General features: G+C 46.0%; 1 protein-coding gene across 1 annotated transcript; it reads right to left on the reverse strand.

The window, feature by feature from the left end:
- Positions 1 to 484: 484 nt before the first annotated feature.
- On the reverse strand, positions 485 to 18,605 carry LOC112825858 (L-threonine 3-dehydrogenase, mitochondrial). Its single transcript, XM_025873959.2, has 9 exons — positions 18,331 to 18,605; positions 9,075 to 9,273; positions 6,966 to 7,008; positions 6,670 to 6,740; positions 4,827 to 4,976; positions 4,556 to 4,728; positions 3,418 to 3,508; positions 1,785 to 2,054; positions 485 to 974 (listed from the first exon to the last, which is right to left on the reverse strand). The coding sequence occupies exons 1-9, from the start codon at positions 18,352 to 18,354 to the stop codon at positions 835 to 837; spliced, it is 1,161 nt and encodes a 386-aa protein (XP_025729744.2). The 5' UTR covers positions 18,355 to 18,605; the 3' UTR covers positions 485 to 834.
- Between the last annotated feature and the right edge of the window lie 596 nt (positions 18,606 to 19,201).

The following is a 19,201-nucleotide window of genomic DNA, read 5'->3' on the forward strand; positions in this document are numbered from 1 at the left end:
TGTCACAAGAAAAGTTCTCTTTAGAAAACTGTGTGGACCTGGTCCTGTGGGCCGTAGGAGGAACAGAATAACCAGGTGGCACTTGGAGATTCTCATCCCCATTTGTTGAGTCAACCTGAAAGGGAGGAGCCCAGAGACCTGTATATTTACACCGGGAGACTGACATGGCCAGGTAAGAGAATGACAGTCCTGATAATCAATACTCAGGAAGTTAATCAAAATTGGAGGTGCTCCCCATTACTAGTTATATCATCTTTGATATTCTTCATTTCCTACAGATACATCTTTTTACAGAAAAGTAAATTAGAGGTGATAATTTTTGAGGGAGTGTTAAGATTTCTTGAACATTATGAACATGGGATTATATAGCAAACATTTATGTCCTGATGGGATAGTGTTTAAATTAGGAGATAATCTTTGATAGTCTTTAAAATGTAATCTTTGGTCTCTAGGCAAGAGAATAATGGAGTCTTACGAGTGATATTTAAATTAAATTTAATTCACAACAAACATCACATACGTCCACCTTCCCCAAAATGGTTAATTCATCTGAATTAAGGAAATGGCAACTTTTCTGACTGAAGTCTTCATTCTGTGATATGTGTGTTTGGGCAAGTTTAGGCAAACAGCAAAGGTTTAGAAGTCCTACCACCAAACCTACAGCATTTTGAAAATGCAAAAGCCAACATGATTCTCCAACCTGGCAGTTCAGTATGAGCTGCCAAAATTTCATCCAATTCATCCTTCCATTCCAGATAATTGAGGTTCCTCAGGGTCGTTACGCTTTTCCCTTGACAGCGGTCCAGGACACATGAGCTCTCCCTTCCGATTCCCTCAGTTAGCCTGGGCAACTCTAGTATCAGAACCATGGAAGTTCAACATCGTCGTCACCAACTCTGGAAGATCAAAGTCGTGTTTCCACCCCCAGTCCTTCCGAGCATTGCTGTCATCAAAGTTCATCGGCCAACTATCCGCTAGGAAAAGGCACGGAATAGAAGCTTAAGTTACTCAGGCTCTAGATTTGCAAAAAGGTCCAGAACACTTTATATACCGGTCTATCATCCAAGATACCACAAAAGAAATTCACTGTCTGAAATTCCTCCTCTGAGCAGACCGGAGTGGCCATTATGTGCACACGTAGCCACCCTCCCAGATTAGAAGATTCTATTACACATCCATGGTCAGGCCCTGGGAATTGTGACGCACTATTAAAATATCCCACAGAGTTGTAGGGCAGGACTCTTCTACTCCGACAGTACTCAAGGCCACAGTGGCATCAGAAAACCCAGGGACGTTTTCTTACGCTGTTGGCTGGTTTTATGTTTCAACGATAAAACGGTAAAATGCTGACAAGCTATTTATTTGGAATAGAACGATTCCACCCCCTTTATTTTTTTTAAAAGCATTTGTTTATCTTTTTCTTTCTAAGATTTTATTTATTTACTTGACAGAGACACAGCAAGAGAGGGAACACAAGCAGCGGGAGTGGGAGAGGGAGAAGCAGGCCTCCGTGGAGCAGGGAGCCCGATGTGGGGTTTGATCCCAGGACCCTGGGATCATGACCTGAGCCCAAGGCAGATGCCTAACGACTGAGCCACCCAGGCGTCCCTCTACCCCCTTTAGATAGCAGTGCCCCAAACTGCAGCATCTGTTGGCTCAACAACTCTTTCTCCAGAATGTGTCCAGACCCTCCTTATCTGCCATGCTTTGTGTCCTCATGGAACTCACAGTATAGACTGGAGCTTCACTTGGGTTTTGAGGGGGGTTTGCAATGATGTACCCACCTATGGCCTGTCTAACAGAATCCACGTTGTACGTGATCTGGAATTCTGGTACATGCTTGAGAACCTCCTGGGCCAGGTCCTCAGGGGTGAAGCTCATGGCATTGATGTTGTAGGTCCTCATGGAGAGGGACTCTGGCAGGGCCTCCATGACTTCCAGGGTGGCCCTGAGGCAGTCATCAATATACATCATTGGGAGCCTCGTGCTGGGTTTCAGGTTGCACTCAAATTTGCCATTCTTCAGGGCGTTGTGGAAGATCTGGACCGCATAGTCTGAAAGAGAATCCTGTCTGTGGGTCATCTTATAACAAAACGATGAATGAGCCTCTTGTGTTAGGGTAGTGGTTCTCAAACGCCTTAGGCTCCAAACCTCTTTATGCTCCTCAACACCACCGAGGACCTCCAAGGAGGTCTTAGGAGTGTGGGTTACATCAATATCTACTAGACCAGAAATTAACAGAGCATTTAAAAAACTACTACTACATCTTAAAATGATCATAATAAACCCATCACACAGTCATGTGTATGATATTGTATATGAAGAACGTATTTTTCAAGCCAAGGAACATTTAGTGAGAAGAACGGCGTGTTTTACGTTTTGACCATCTCTCGTCTGCCTGGCTTAGTAGCAGACAGCTGGAGTCTCCTGTGTGCTGGTGTGTTCAGCCCACTGCACTGCCATACATCACACGGCCTCTGGAAAACTCCACAGTGCATTCGTAAGGAGAGTGAAAAGAAAGCAAGTAATATCTTAATCCTGATATGGAAAGAGTTTTGACCTCTTGGACCCCTTGAAAAAAACGAAGGATCCTGAGGGATTCCAAGTGCATACTTGAAGAGGCCTTGTATTAAGGCAAAAAGCTTTTTAAAAAGTAACCCAAACAAAAATCTCCTTTAAAATCCCTCAGATTTGGGGGTGCCTGGGTGGCTCAGTCAGTTAAGCATGTCTACCTTTGGCTCAGGTCATGATCCCAGGGTCCTGGGATCGAGCCCTGCATCGGGCTCCTTGCTCAGCAGAGCCTGCTTCTCCCTCTGCCTGCCGCTCCCCCTGCTTGTGCTCTCTCTCTCTAATAAATAAGTAAATAAATAACATTTAAAAAAATTTAATATCTCTCAGATTTTGTCAAGACTTAGCTTTTATATTGTATCTCAGGACCCCTCATATGGGAAGGATTTCTAATATGGGAGTTATTGAATATAATGCACGCTTGAGTCCAAATTAATAATAATACCACCACCACCACCACCACTCATGCTCCCTTAAAAACATGCAATGCATACATATAGTCCATTTTCACAGAGCTCTCTGCATTAAGAAACAAAGGCTGGATTTAAAGAAAGAGGCTATTTCCCATTTGGTGTCTTCCTACATTGCGGATGACAAACTTGTTCTTGAATATTATCTGATTCCAGCACTGAGGATGGCCAGTCCCGACCTGGATTTGCAACACCAGCATGAGCTGCCCTTCACAAGTTCAAGCCAATGGGATTCCATGAGCTTCTCAGATGCACTTGCCAGAGGGGGTGCCAAAACTTGGGTCAGTACACAGCTGAATAGACTGCTGGTCCCTTGCCACTCTTCAGGGCACTGAGCAAGCCCGTCTTCCGTAGGGCAGAGACAGAGAACAGCACTTACCAGTTGTTCCTCCTCCAGGCTGTGAGTCTGCTGAAATGATTCCAGGATATCTCAAGCACCGGAAATCTAACCCGTACCGGTGATGATAATACTACGTGAAAGAGAAAAATGACTTTAAAACACATCCTTTAAACCGGACAGAGCAATGCAAAGAACAGCTCTTTTTGGGGGGGGGGGGGGGGGCAGAGAGGAATATCTTTCCATGCAGTTCTATTAAAATATTCCTAAAGGAAACGAGACTGTAGAATTTCTAAGAGCCACTCACTTTAATAAATAGCCCTTAAGTTTTTATCTTCAAAAAATCACTCCGGTGACATACCAACACGGTCAATAATAAATTAGCCTGTGCTGGTTTCCAACCTTTCTTTGGAAGACCCCAAGCAATCCTCCAGGAGCGCACAAGCCTCCAGAAGCGTGTTCCTGCAGTGTGGCATTGCACAGAGCCCTGGGGAGGACCGCACAGGAGGAGGGCAATGCTGATATGTCAGGTAAAGGAGCAGACACCAACTCACATTTGCCGTAGAGTTGTTTATTTTTTTTAAGATTTTTTACTTTATTTATTTGAGAGAGAGAGAGAGAAAATGAGAGGGAGAGAGAGCATGAGCAGGGGGAGGGGCAGAGGGAGAAGCAGGCTCCCAAGGAGCAGGGAGCCTGATGTGGGACTCAATCCCAGGACCCTGGGATCATGACCTGAGCCGAAGGCAGACGTTTAACTGACTGAGCCACCCAGGTGTCCCTTAGCATAGAGTTTTAAAGACAAAGAGTATTTAAAAAAATAGAACCAAAAGTCATTTGACGTTCTCCATAAACACAAAGTTTGAAAATCACCTCCCATTACTGCCAATAGTGGAAGCCTGACAGCATGGAGCAGAACCCGTAAGACAAGCAGCAAATGAAGAAGAGAATGTCATCGAGGGGCCTCTGGGAAGGGCTGCGTGTTATCACAAGGCCAAGGGCTAAGGAGTTCTTCCGGAGCTATCCGTATCTGCCACTTAGCAAACACAATCAGCCTGGGAGCACTTCTGGGGGCTGGGCTGGGGGTGGAGGGAAATGTCCCCTCCAAGGATGAATCAGCAAGTGTATGAGGCAGAAAGAATAGAAAAGGCAACGCTGAGTCATCTTGCCAAGCAAGGCTTACTTCTCCCATGAGCTCGGCGTGGACCTTGGACACCCCGTAGATGGTCCTGGGCCTCTGAACACAGAGATCGGGAGTTGGATTCCGGGGAGAAGTAGGTCCAAAAGCTCCGATTGTGCTAGGCACAAACAATCGCAAATTGTGCTCTGCTGCAACATCTAGGATGTTATGTAATCCTGAAACAAACGGACATAACCACTGTCTGAAAAATGTCCTACCGAAGAATTGGAAAAACTGGCAAATCAACCATTTTGGGCAAGACCCAGAAACTTACCGGTGATATTTACGGCTCTGGCCAAGGATACGTTTGCTTCCCCAACCGCACTGAGCAAAGCGCTATAATGAAACAACCAGGTGATGCGGTTGTTTACCACGATCTCCCGAAGATTTTTGTAATCCAGAATGTCGGAATAAATAAACGGGCCTATGAGGAACACAGCAAAACCACAAATGTGCAAGTTTGGTTTTTTTTTTTTTCTTTTTGCAAGTTTGGGGTTTAAAAAGCTAAGTGGACCTTCTCCCCCACCTCTGTTGACTCGTGAATTCCATTAGGATCAACTTGGTGACTAAACCACTTGGACCTTATGTAGCATTTTGCTTATGAACAAACCCCAACCACCCCCCAGGTAATAATAGCTAGCGCTTATAAAGGACTTACACTTGCCAGGCATTGTCCTAAGGGCTTTCTGTATATTTAGCCCTCCTACAGACTTTGAGGGAGATATATTTTACCAGGAAGGAAACAGGCACAGAGAAGCCAGGATTGGAGAGAAAGTTGGAGAACGGGGGTCACAACCAGGCAGCTGGCTCCAGAGTTGGCGCTGTTAATACCACCTCTACATGCACACGGTGATTTCACTCTGCTGAAAAGTTAAGTATTTTAAAAAGGATATAGAGGTGGATTTTTATTTTTAAGATTTTATTTATTTATTTGTCAGAGAGAGAGAGAGAAGAGAGAGTGCAAGCGAGCACAAGCAGGGGAAGCGGCAGGCAGAGGGAGAAGCACGACGCGGGACTTGATCCCAGCACTATGGGTCCATGACCTGACCCGAAGGCAGATGCCCAACTGACTAACCTACGCAGGCATCCCCAGAGGTGGATTTTTAAAAGAACATACAGCTTGGTATAGAAGAACCACAGGCATGACCTAGGGAGAGTCAGTCTGTTTCAGGGGCAACTTCCCCCACTTACAGCAAAGTACCGGTAAGCCAAAGGCTGACATGGGACCAGGATGGACCAGAAGATGTTATAAACATGTTTCTAAGGTAGGAGAAAACTTGGGGAGTTTGAAGTGTGTGTGTGTGTGTGCACAGCAGTTTAAGAGCAAGTCTACGTTGGGGTGCCAGGATGGCTCCGTTGGTTCAGCACCTGACTCTTGATTTCACCTCAGGTCGTGATCTCAGGGTCATGAGATCGAGCCCCGTGTCGGGCTCCGCATTTAGCAGTCTGACTCTGTTGGGATTCTCTCTCTCTCCCTCTCACTAAAATAAATAAATCTTTTCTTTTTTTAAAAAAGCAAGTCTATGTTGAAATAGGATTAATTTCTTCAATTTTTAAAGTTCCTTTTCCTCATTATAGGACTTGATTTTTCTTTTCCCTCTGAGCGAAGAAGTTAACTAAAAACTCAGAAAGGCAGGAATCAAAGTCTTTATTCCAAAAATCCTATCCCAAATAACATCCAAAGATATCATTCCCAAACTTTACTTCAAGTTCAGAGAGTTCTCCTGTTCTTGTAACTCTTGAACAACCAGCAGCATTACTGTAGACATTTCACAGAATTATGAGGGACAAAATAGGAGATTTTTTTTAAGAGAGAGTGAATGGGGGTGTGGGGTATAGAAGGAGAGGGAGAGAGAGAATCCCAAGTGGACTCCACACCCAGGATGGAGCCAGACGCGGGGCTCAATCTCACAACCCTGAGATCGTGACCTGAGCTGAAATCCGGCACCCCAAAATAGGACATTTTAAAAAAATCGCACAGCTGGGCCTCAATAATGCCTTTCTTTTCATCATAAGCCTGGTTATGAGCTGTTGCACACACTGACTGCATGAGCCGCCTCTCAACTGCATTTTGAAAATCAAAGGTAAAACAAAAGCAAGGCATCTTGATCTCTTACCGCTGTGGAAGATGTGATCAGGGGGTTTCCTTATGTCAGACAAAATCACATTGTCCTTCCCAAATCGTTTCCTGAAGGGAAAATCAAAACACGTGAGTTGGTACATCTAGGATATAACTGGTCCAATGAAGATGCTCTTTTAAATAGGGCAAAGGACCAGTGTGGGAGATGATGACCCATGGACCTGCTATAAGTCTATGATATTAAGAGCAAAATAAAATGATTACATGTTGCCAAAGACAAACTACACATACTGAAGAACTCAGATTTTCAATTTCAGCTTTTTGGGCTCTTACCTCAAAAGGTTAGCAAGTCCCACTCCAAGCTGGCCAAGACCCCCTAGATGAAGAAAAAAGTAGAACTTTAATCCAAATCTAACCAATTCAGTTATTCCCAGAACATAGTAGCAGAATAAGACTATATATAATAGCAATCTTAGCTAATGAGGGAAAGCCCCAGTCTGACCTGGAAGAACTCAGTTACGTCCTCCAAGCTAGGACAGAGATCAATGCAGGTAATATTAGCTGCAGAGACAAAACTCTTTCTAGCATGCAGTGGCTGACAGGAAGCAAGGGTGCAGGAGGAGGAAAAATCACAAGAAAGTTGGAGAACCTCCTAGCTCCTTGAGCCAGGAATTCCCTCTCAGACCTGCCCTCATTATTTGAAGCTTGAATGCAACAGGTGCCGGAACAGTCAAAGCCAAATAGAACAGTCTGAGACTAGCCTCTGGTAGGATTATCCAGAAGCCCATTACCCATTAAAACTGGGCTGGGGTGCGAGAGGGAAAGAGGGGTCAAACCAGGAAGTCAGCTGAGAAAAGGGCAGACGACTGAATCAACAAGGAGCCATGAAGAAAATTAAAAACGAGGATTAGAGATTCCTAATTTAGAGGCTTAAAAATGCCGCTGAGAGGGGGAGACGAACCATGAGAGATGACGAACTCTGAAAAACAAACTGAGGGTTCTAGAGGGTAGGGGGGTGGGGGAATGGGTTAGCCTGGTGATGGGTATTGAGGAGGGCACGTTCTGCATGGAGCACTGGGTGTTATGCACAAACAATGAATCATGGAACAGTACATCAAAAACTAATGATGTAATGTATGGTGATTAACATAACAATAAAAAATTAAAAAAAAAAATGCCGCTGAGAAGAGGGACGTCCAGGTGGCTCAGTCGGTTAAGTGTCTGCCTTTGGCTCAGGTGATGATTCTGGGGTCCTGGGATCAAGGCCGGGGCTTCCGGCTCAGCGGGGAGTCTGCTTCTCCCTCTCCGTCTGTCCCTTCCCCTGCTTGCATGATCTCGCTCTGACAAATAAGTAAATTTTTAAAAAATGCCACTGATTCAAGTGGGTAAGCTGGGGGCTGTGAGTACAGCTGGGGGAATGCAACTGCCAATTTCATCTGGGAGAAGTAAATGAGGTGGGAGATCCAGAAAGTGGGATTTCCTGTAAGCGCTTGTTACCATGGGACTAGAACCGGGCCCACTGACACTACCACTGGGTCCTAGAAGATGCTCTGTTGGTGGAGGCAGGAGGGAGTAAACCACCTCCAGACAAGTGGGGTGAACCAGGGAGGAACGGTGCGAGGGGAAATGACTCCACCTCAAGTCCATTTCCAGTCAGAGACGAGGAGGCAGTCAAACACACACACACACACACACACACACACACACACACACACTGCGAGGCACATAAGAAGCCAAGGGGAAGACAATCTGGTGGGAAGAAGGAAATAAAGTGTGTCCATCACATCAGAGGTGGGCTTGGGTTGGCTGGAAGGACTTGGGAGTGCCCGGAGAGGCTCAGAGCGAGGAGGGTACAGCCTCAGGGGCTGGGTGGACAGGAGGTAAGGAGCACAGGGGGCAAGTCTGGGGACACTGAGATCAACGACATTCTAAGACGGTGGGGACAGGTTCCTCGGGCAGGCCCTAACGTATCTCCTCTGTCTCCCACACACAAACGTGCAACAGCTGCTGGGCATGGATGGTGTGCAGTTTGGGTTGAGGAGTTCGGCCAAGAAAAGATGGAACTGATGCACTGCCCTAGTCCCTGCACAATCGCTCCCATGAGTCCTCACCTCCAGGCGATTGCAGCTCCTCGGCAGCTTCCTTCACAACCCCCACCCCGCCCTGTTTCCTATATCCAACCTTCAGACAACAAAAAATTACAACATGCAAACAAAGCACTGGCAACAGTGACACAATGAGGATTTCAGGCTTGCCATATTCTGGAGGAAGCCAATCGTGGAAAAGGTCATTTCTGAATATATGTTTGCTGGTGGCATGGTAGCCGTTCCAAAACCATCCAGAAACAGCATAGAAAAAAAAAAAAAAGATGACGATGATGAAGAATCAAGTTGCAAATGTGGAAAAAGAAAAAGAAAACAAAAACAAAAACAAAAACCCAACCTGTAATTAGGACGCGTGGCTGGTCTGTTTCAGAGAAAAGGGCAGAGTGGAAGTTGGCGTCTGCTGGAATCTGCCGAGGGGAGGTGCCCAGAAACCGGAGTGGCGGGGTAGCTATCCAGCAGCCACAGGCTGGGCTCCCCAGCATCTGGCCCGCGACCTGCCACAGCAGCCTAGCAACCGGCATTTCTCCGCAAGTACCCTGCCATAAAAAAGGAGCAGAGTTCATTACACAACCTTTTATGCTCCCGACACCTCCAAACACAAACTCGCTAAGATCGTCAGCTCACAGGCAAAAAGAGAACTGGACTCCCAAACCGAACTAAGGAGACTGCTGAGTGGGCCGACAGGAAGCCCGTCAAGAGCCTACCGCGAGCTGGGCTCTGTGAAAAGGGGATCAAATCCGGCAGGCAGACAAAAGCCGGGCAGAGATTTAGAACTGACACCACACAATGCTGACATTGACTGCATCTAATGATCACGGTGGAGGGGACCATGCATAGAGCTGGAAACATCAAGTCAGTGCATCCTAGCGAAGCCTTCAAATCCTCACAGCTGCTAGCCGTCTGTCCACGCACCATCGGAAGGCACACACAGATCCCAGATTAAATAACCTAGTGCCCTGTAAATCTTGTGTACTCAGTCGTTATCCTTAGAATGAAGCAGACCAGAAAAGCAGATGGTTAGGATAAAAAGGCCCTCAGTGGTATTCGGTAAGCTGTGACTACTTTGTTTTACTGCCCTCTCCTTTCGAAAGGATCATCTGGTTCTCCTTTCCCTCCAGATCACAAACATTTTAGTCTTCCTCCTCTTCCTCACCAGTTTTATTGCTCACTGACCATGAAATCAGTTCTGGCCTTAAGAGGTCAAGACGGTCCAATCACACAAGGCTTGTGACTGGAGGTACATGCAGGCCTTTCACCCCACCCTCACCCCCCAGCAAGCGTGTCCCAAGAGTAAATCAGAGCCACACATCAAGCTCTGCAGCTTCCCCTGCTCTGAAGTCAGGCCTCCTGCACTCTGCACACGGCCCTGTGGCTTCCACAGTAAGATTTCCAACAGAGTGGGGCGCCTGGGTGGCTCAGTTGCTCAGTATCTGCCTTTGGCTAGGGTCATCATCCCAGGGTCCTGGGATCGAGCCCTGCACCGGGCTCCCTGCTATGCGGGAAGCCTGCTTCTCCCTCTCCCACTGCCTCTGCTTGTGTTCCCTCTCTCGCTGTGTCTCTCTCTGTCAAATAAATAAATAAAATCTTAAAAAAAAAAGATTTCCAACAGAGATGGCAGATGAACCTTCAGAGCCGACTCTGGTGATTGACCCCCTTCCAACGAGCTCACCAGATCTAATCATCTTATGTTTGTCAACTACAGATGAGACCCTTTAAGATCTGAACTTAGCCTGCTCCCACATTCAACTCCATGCCTTGAGGATAGAACACTAATACACAGCCCTTCAAAGCCTTGGGACCCTTCATCCCAGCTAACTTTGCCAAACAAGCAGAAGAGAGCCTTCTGCTGGACCATCTCTGGCTTGCTATGGGGGATCAGGACTGGACCAGGAGCCCCCACTCTGGACCACATTATAGGAAAGGCCCAAGTGTCCCTCAGAAGACCTTTGGAGAAATCATCCTTTCAGTCATTGTTGTCACCCAAGACCAGGTAAGAATTCTGACTCTTTTGGGGGGGGTGGGGGGATAGAATAAATTGTAATTTTTTATTGGAAAACATGCATAACTTGGAATGGATCTGAGGACAATTGTGCCATAAGCAAATTTTCTTTAAATGGCTAAACACAGTTTAAAAAGCAAGTAACAATAAAAGAAAATGTTTCTAGTACAGAACCAGCAGTACAAAAAAAATAATATGTGAGTATGTGGATCATACACCCATTTTGCAATAGTGCAACTCTGAACTACATATTGCTGACTGTCCATACTCCACATAAGAGTTATGGCTCCAGCTTCTACAAGCTGACGCTTCCAAAAAAAACTGCTTAAAAAAAAAAAAAAGGCACAACCCAGATCTTCCCTCATTTGACCAACTCCATCTATGTCGAGGTGTGCAGAAGGTCTTAGATTTATCCAGAGGAAGCCACGTGCACAATGTGACTGGATCGATTTTCTCAAGGAAGGTTTCAGGACAATGACAGTAAGGGAAGAAAACGGAGGAATGAGGTCCTAATCACCCTATGTGCGTGTTTTTGGACAGCAGGGGGAAACCTTTTACAGATAAGTTATAAGGAAGAGGCAGATAAATAATTTGGTACAAGAAATTGAACACATTCTGTACAATGTCTGCACACTGCTGTCATCGTGAGTACAAACTCTTCATAGTTCACATGCCCATTACCATAAATATCTTCTTCCCTGTCCATTTCAACCTCAGCATCTGCTCACTTCTCTCCCAGGTTTGTCATCACACGGTGAAGCCCTGCACTCATACAGCTGTTGCCTCTTGATCAAACACACACGGACTGCTCTCCAATTTCCTCCTCACTGTGCCTTTCATTTCTCTTGCCATCGTTGTCAGAAATTCCGGGCCGTCAACTGGGCGGTGACCATCAGCGTTCACTCCATTGATCGTGTCCCGTAACTCTGCTTCTGTGAGGTTCTGTCCAGAGAGACCTCGTTACAGTTCCCATTGCTTGTTTTGGTTTTGTTTTAGAGAGAGAGTGGTGAGGGGGAAGAGGGAGAGAGAGAATCCCAAGCAGGCTCCATGCTCTGAGCAGAGACGGATGAGGGGCTGGATCCCACGACCTGAGATCGTGACCTGAGCCAAAATCAAGAGTCTCACACTCAACTGCCTAAGCCACCCAGGCACCCCGAGACTCACATTCTTAAATGAATATAAAGCATTTTAGGTTAACAATGTGGACAATTCTTAATTGAGTTGGTTCTTCTTATTTCACTACTATTAATAACTAACATTTGATGCTCACTCTCTCACTATACACCCAGGTCAGTGAGTGAAGCAGCTCTTCACTACCAAGCAGCACTACTGTCCTCATCATAGGATTGCTCTGATTAACAAGGCATGGACATTAAAAACAACAACAAAAGAACTGCCAACCATCTGTAGCAAATAGCTTTTCCAAGTCAAGATTATCACCTTGCTACCACCAAGTTCAATGGAATGGTCTTAAGGCAGCAGTTCTCAAGTCTTCTGGTCCCAGGACTCCTTCCCATTCTTAAATATTGAGGACTACAAAGAGCTTCTTTGTATGTGGTTTACGTTGAACGTTTGTTGTGTTAGAAAGCAAAACTGAGAAATGTTTAATATACTAATTCATTTAAAGCCAATAAACATTTTTATGAAAATAACTATTTTTTAAAAAATGAGAAGAGTGCTGTTTGTACATCTTTGTTGTCTGCCTTAAAGGCAAACAGCTGGATTCTCACATCTGTGTTGTACCCAATCTGTTACTTAAATTGAAGAATGTAGAAAAAATCCAGACTCAGTGAAATAGTGGGGAAAGGGAGCAGTATTTTAAAAGTCTTTTCAGGGGCGCCTGGGTGGCTCAGTTGGTTAAGCGTCTGCCTTCGGCTCAGGTCATGGTCCCAGGGTCCTGGGATCGAGCTCCACATCAGGCTCCCTGCTCCATGGGAAGCTTGCTTCTCCCTCTCCCACTCCCCCTGCTTGTGTTCCCTCTTCCGCTGTCTCTCTTGCTGTTAAATAAATAAACAAAATCTTTAAAAAAAATTTTAAAAAAGTCTTTTCCGGTAATTCTGGATACTCATCTTCACTATCCAAAACTCAACACGTGGTAGTTTTTTGTTTTGTTTTGTTTTGTTTTTGAGAGAGAGAGATATCACGCTCAGGGGCGGGGTAGAAAGAAGCAGACTCCCTGCTGAGCAGGGAGCTCAATGCAGCACTCAGTCCCAGGACCCTGGGACCATGACCTGAGCCAAAGGCAGATGCTTAACTGATTGAGCCACCCAAGTGCCCCACATGGTAGTTTCTTAAAGGTTAGTTGCAAGGTAGAATCTGAAGCCATCATCAGTGAACCTTTTGGATTCTGTACCTTAAAAGCCACTGGTCTATCTAGTGCTTTGAATGTATCTTTTACCCCTGAATGATTTTGTAACTTCATGCACTGGTCTTTTGGAAAATGTTGGTTCAGCAAGTTATGCAGGGCTTCCAGATGTTAACACACCTCACTAGAGAATATCAAAAGGTCATACTGATCTCTTTGGGAAGTTTCTAAATACTAAGAAGCTATCAAACTCACAGTGGCAGGGACAAGTTAATTGGCAACAATGCCATTTGTTCTTTCCTTGAAATGACAAACTCACTTGGTTCAATTTTTTAGAAAATGTATTCCAATCATCCAAGTATAAATAACCCTAGTTTTTCAGTCATTCCTTGAAGCAAAAATGATTTTTTATGAAAAAAAAAAAAAGTGGCCAGTTCAGCTCACCATTCAATCATACAAGTGCTTTACCTCAGGAGAGCCATCACACCTCAACACAGAACAAGTGCATCCCTTTAATACATGGCATACTAAAAAGATAGGTCCTCAAGGGTCAAGATTTAATAAAACTTAACATTTTTACTGTCATATAAAAGGCATTTTTAAGTAAGTCTGGCAAAATTTTCAAAAAAGCTATCCTACACCAAATACTTTGCACTACTTGCGTTCGCTGCCAAGCATTCACCAAAAAGATACTCTCTGATGGTTGGTTTGGTGCTGATACCAGATGAATACAAACAAAATGACAAATCCAGCCATGAATGCAAATTCTTCCATTTGTAAGGCAGAATACACTTCTGTTAAGATACTAACACAGGGACGCCTGGATGGCTCAGTTGGTTAAGCATCTGCCTTCAGCTCAGGTCATGATCCCAGGGTCCTGGAATCAAGTCCTACATCAGGCACCTTGCTCAGCGGGGAGTCTGCTTCTCCCTCTACCTGCTGCATACTCTCTCTCTCTCTGACAAATAAATGAAATCTTAAAAAAAAAAAAGATACTAACTTAGTCTTTATGTTTGCAGTTAAATCTTTAATTTGACAACTTTCTCTATTATTAGAAAGTGACAGTGCTAGGATTTCTTTCAATGCTTTTTCATCCAAACAAGGTTTTACTGTGTTTCTCCAGCCACTGCAATTTGATAATCTATCCTGCTAGATGCTTCAATAGCTTTTTCATTGCTAGTTTGGAAAGCTGTAACAAATCATTTTTGGCTTTTTAAGAGCTCATTATATCTACATTTAAGTCATTCAATTCATTTTTCTTTAGAGGACTCTGAATGGTTGATCTCAGAATGCTACTGGCACCGTAATATTATTCAAAAAGGTTCTACAGCATAAGACACATAATGTAAATTTCTAGCCACTGTAAAACTGATGAAATCTGTCACATTTTTAGGTTTTATTTAGTTCTGTCCACTTCTCTGGAGTAAATTCCTCCCTTCCATTATTGAGGGAACTTCGATAGATCATTTCATTTTTTTCAGCATTTATAGACATGGATGGTATAGCTCTGAGTAGATGAATCAAGTTTTCTAGTATCCCCGTTTAGCCAACAATCTATCCTTAAATATAAAAATATATAAATATCCTTTCATTTTAGAATAATTTTATATCATTTAAAAATTTAGAAAAGTTTTCTAATCAAGACTACGAAGTATAACTTACTTTTTGTTGTTGTTTTTTCCATATAGGCACAAGGAAAACTTAGGGATTTCAAAGTGATGACTTATAAAAGGAAACGGAGTCACAGAAATAACAGGTATAACTAAAGATAGCTAGTAAGTGTGCAATAGAAGTACTAAGAATTGAATTCATCTCTGAAAACACATATTTATACTCCAAGCTTACCCTTAGAAGGTTCTAGAAACACAAGCTGCTAGAATACACGAGCACACATTTCATTAACCATCAGAGGAAAAGTTCATCCCGAGTCACGGAGACCCTGGAAAAAGCCACTGTACACTTATAAGAGAAAGAATGAAAAAGGCAAATGACATCTTAGTCTTATTTTTAAAATAGTTTGACCTCATGGACCCTACAAAATGTCTCAGGGAAGCCCAGGATTCCCCAGATCATACTTTGAGAAGAGCTGTTCTAAAGTAAAATTTGCTTTGCCAACCTAGTTATTAAATTTATATATAGGGAAATCATCAAAGATTCTCAGTCCCTCTTTAAAGATTATAGTCCACAGACTTCCTCTCCCAAGCACCTTGTTTACTTTAAGTGCAAAGGGATGAAAAAGAAACAGGTCAACAGACTCCAGAAATAATGGAGTGCCTCCTCCGACCCAGGCCTCTCCAGGGTGGTTATTATACCAATTCTCCCATCTCCTGGCATTTACCCTCTCTGCGTGAACCACAGAACTCTGAGACAGCAGTGACATCGTGAAGAGGGTGAGGCTGATGGAGAGGAAGACTCAGAGCTCAAGTGGATTTGGTCATTGTATGGATATGATGGGGCTAGATAAGGAATCAAGGAGAATACTGAGGTCTTTAATGTGTGCTGCTGTTAAGAATGGGCTCCCTGGGGAAGCAGGTCAGATGAGAAGACAAGAGTTTGGTTTTGGACACTTGCTCTTAGGTGCCAGGAGACAAAATGGCTGTCTCTCTCATGAAGTTGTGAGCTCTAATGAGCAATTCCCAGCAGTATGTGATACATGTCAGTACTCACCACACACGGTGTGGAACAGACAGACCAGAAGGAGAAAACAGGAAATATCAAGGGTTTGTCTACACCACACACAAAAAATAAATAAATAAAATTAAAAAATAGAATGCCGGGCGCCTGGGTGGCTCAGTCGTTAAGCGTCTGCCTTTGGCTCAGGTCACGATCCCAGGGTCCTGGGATAGAGTCCCACATCGGGCTCCCTGCTCAGCGGGAAGCCTGCTTCTCCCTCTCCCACTCCCCCTGCTTGTGTTCCTGCTCTGTCTCTCTCTGTCAAATAAATAAATAAAATCTTAAAAAAAAAATAGAATGCCTCTGTTCGCAGAAAAAAGTTACTTTGTTTTCTCAGGGGAAACTTATTTCAGCTGTGATTGCTCTGAAGATAGATAATTCTGTTTCAGGAATATTAAAAGAAACTCCAATTTGAAATATTTAAGACCAACAAAATAGGCCTTTCCTTGAGGGTGCACCATCAATTTCCCTTAATGTTCTCACTGTCTTGTTATCTCCCCAAATTCCAGCTCTATTTATTCTTCGTCACGAAGATAGTAAATAAGTAATATCTCCGGCACTAAAGCATGAAAGTAAAAGTTTCCAGCCACTGACAGATAAATGGCTAAAAAAATGTGGTATATACATACAACAGTATATTATTCAACCTTGAAGGAGATCCTGCTACAGGCTACAACATGGATAAGCCTCCAGAACATTATGCCAAGTCAAATAAGCCAGTAACCAAAGGCCGAACACCATATGACTCCACTCTTATGAATTATACAAGGTATCTAAAGTAATGAAAATCATAGAAAAAGGAAGTAGAAGGGTAGTTGCCAAGAGGTGGGGGATAAGGAAGGAAGGAATATTAGTGTTTCATTCATTGACATAAAGCTTCAGTTCTACAGATCTACAGATCTATTGCACAGTAACATGAACATACTTAACACTACTGAAGGGTACACTTAAAAGTGGTGAACATGGAAATTTTACATTATGTGATTGCAACTACAATTTAAAATAAAACATTTAAAATTCTTTTTTTTTTTAAAGTCTCCAGCCCCCGCGAATGGTCTGCACATACATATATTGCTGAGGAGCTAGAAAATTCACCCAATAGAGACCAATACTGCCTCCAGAGACCTAACAGTTCAGTTGATGCCTACTAAACCCCAGGCTCATTCAAAATCCCAAGCCCTTGTCCCACTTAACTCCCCAACCTGTTCTCCCCCCACCCTTATAAACCTGCTGAAACCTATTCTTGTTCATCTTTTCTCCCAGTCTCAGGGGTCTCAGGAGTGGTCGGTTGCTCCCAACCTTCACTCCCTACCCTCAAAGTGGGGCTTCCTACCCTGCACTCTGAAACTTATTTCACAAGAGTTGCCATTTGCCTAGTTGACGATTTCCTTGCGTCAAACCCTCCGGCACTTAGCTGCCGACCACGCCCACCTTCATTCCAGTACCACCCCTGCCCCGGCGGGTTCTCCCACCTCTTAGTCCGGTTTTAAGGACCTATAAGGCTTATAAAACACATTTGCAAGCAGTCTCTCCTTTACATCTTCCGGTCCATTAAATAATAATAAATGTGTACTCTTAACAGAACTGACCCAAGGAAAACTCAGGCACCTCCTAAATCAGAGCACGGATGAAACGCCTGCTTTCCTGAACTCTTACTTAACCCTCACCGTACCCCTGAAGCTGAGATCTTTTCTCCACTTTGCGGGGTGAACTGACCTGCCCAAGGTCAGGCGAATAAATCACCAAGAGGGGATAGGAAATCCGATTCGTTGAGTCTCAAATCCTCCTTCCACAACCCCCACACTTCTCCCCCAAAAGATGTGATCAGGTACCCAAGAAGACAAACCGGAAGCATCCCGGTGGTCGCGCTGATGGGCCCGTCCCCACACCCCCTTCCAGAGCGGTTCCTCCCGGCCTCTCCCATGAGGGCACCCGACCAGCCGAGGGGTTCGGGACGCCGCCACTCTCTCGCCGCGTGAGCCTGCGTACACTCCTTTACCAAACCTCAAGTTTCAATCTTAGGGGACAATGATAGGACCGCCACACTAGATTGTTGAGAAAATTGAATAGAGCAATCTATGAAGAGCACTTAGCAAACTGCTCAGTGTGAAGACTCCACCAACGAGCTGGTAAAGTCCGGACTTAGAAACAGTCTAGAAAAAACTCCAGAGCTCTAAGCTGGAGGTACAGAGGGTCGCAGAGGTCTGGCTCTGCAGAGCGGGAGGAGGACGCCCGGGAGAGGGAACCCAAGAAGACGCCGGGCGTCAGGCCGGCTCTCGGTGGAAAGGGTGTGGGGATCCCATCCTCCCCGGGAGATGACTGGATAAACCAGTTTTATGAGAACGGCCGCGCCTCTCCTTATTCCTTGGCGGAGGGTGTCCCAGCAAAGTGGAAGGGGCCGGGTGTCGCGCCCTGTCGACCCCAGCAGCGCTCCCGGCCCCGCGCCCCCAGCCTCCCCAGCTCTGCGGCGACCGCTGGAGACGGCGCTCACGCCGGGACCACACCGATCGGGCCAGCCGGGGTCAGGGGGGCCCGCGACATCGGCCTCCGCTCCGAAAGGGGGATGTGCTCCCGGGGACAGCAGCCGGGGTAACGTCCCGCCGGCTTCGCACTGACCTTCCGACTGAGGCGCGCACACATGCTGCGCTACGGCGCGGGAACGCTGGAGCAGCAGGCGGCCCGGGATCCCAGCGCCGCCAGTGGATACCTGAGCCCCAGCGCCCGGTGAGCGGCGCCTTTATCCTCTCTGCACCCGAACCCGCCCCTCCGCGCACCAATCCCTTCCTTCGGCCGGGGCCCTGCCGGAGGCTCCGGGTCACTAGGGGGCCGGGTGCGGGAGGGGTCCGGGGAGGGAGGGCCCCGGTTGCCTCGGCAACCCTTTCCCCGCAGGTCTAGGCCTCCTCCTCTGACCGACAAAGTGGAGAGTTAAGGAACGGCCAGGGGCGCGTGAGAGTCCCGCGAGCGCAGCGTCTCCCGCAGTGGCGGGGCCAGCCTCCGCGTCTTCGCGTGGGCCGCGTCCAGGTGCGCGCCGCTCCGCAAGGGCCTTCCCTTACTCGGAAAGCGGCCCCTCTGTAGCCCCCCGAGAACCGGCTCGGGCTGGCGTTGAGGGGCTCCGCGGGGACCTGGGGACGCAGGAGAGGAAGTTGGAAGGGTTGGCTGAGGAAATCGCCCGGGACCCCGAGTCAGGAGATCTGGTAGAGTCATTTCTTCTTGGCTTCCCACATGGGAAACATTAGCATCAAATGAGATAACCCCCAAGGCCACGACCAGCAGAGTCAGCATCACCTGAGAACCAGTTAGACGTGAAAATCTGGGGCCCGAGCATCCCGGACCTGCTGAGTCAGGCTCTCTGGGGGCGGGGCCCCGCGAGCTGTGTCTTAACAAGCCCTCCAGGTGATGCTCATGCGCGCTGAAGTTGGAGAAGCGCGGGTCTAAGGCCGGGGTTCTCAGACTTCGCGGCCTGTTAGACTCACTTGGGAGTTTCAGG

This window comes from Callorhinus ursinus, unplaced genomic scaffold (genome assembly GCF_003265705.2).
Source record: "Callorhinus ursinus isolate GAN/ISIS: 27379988/994484 unplaced genomic scaffold, GSC_fseal_2.0 scaffold4, whole genome shotgun sequence".
Classification (NCBI taxonomy): Eukaryota; Metazoa; Chordata; class Mammalia; order Carnivora; family Otariidae; genus Callorhinus; species Callorhinus ursinus.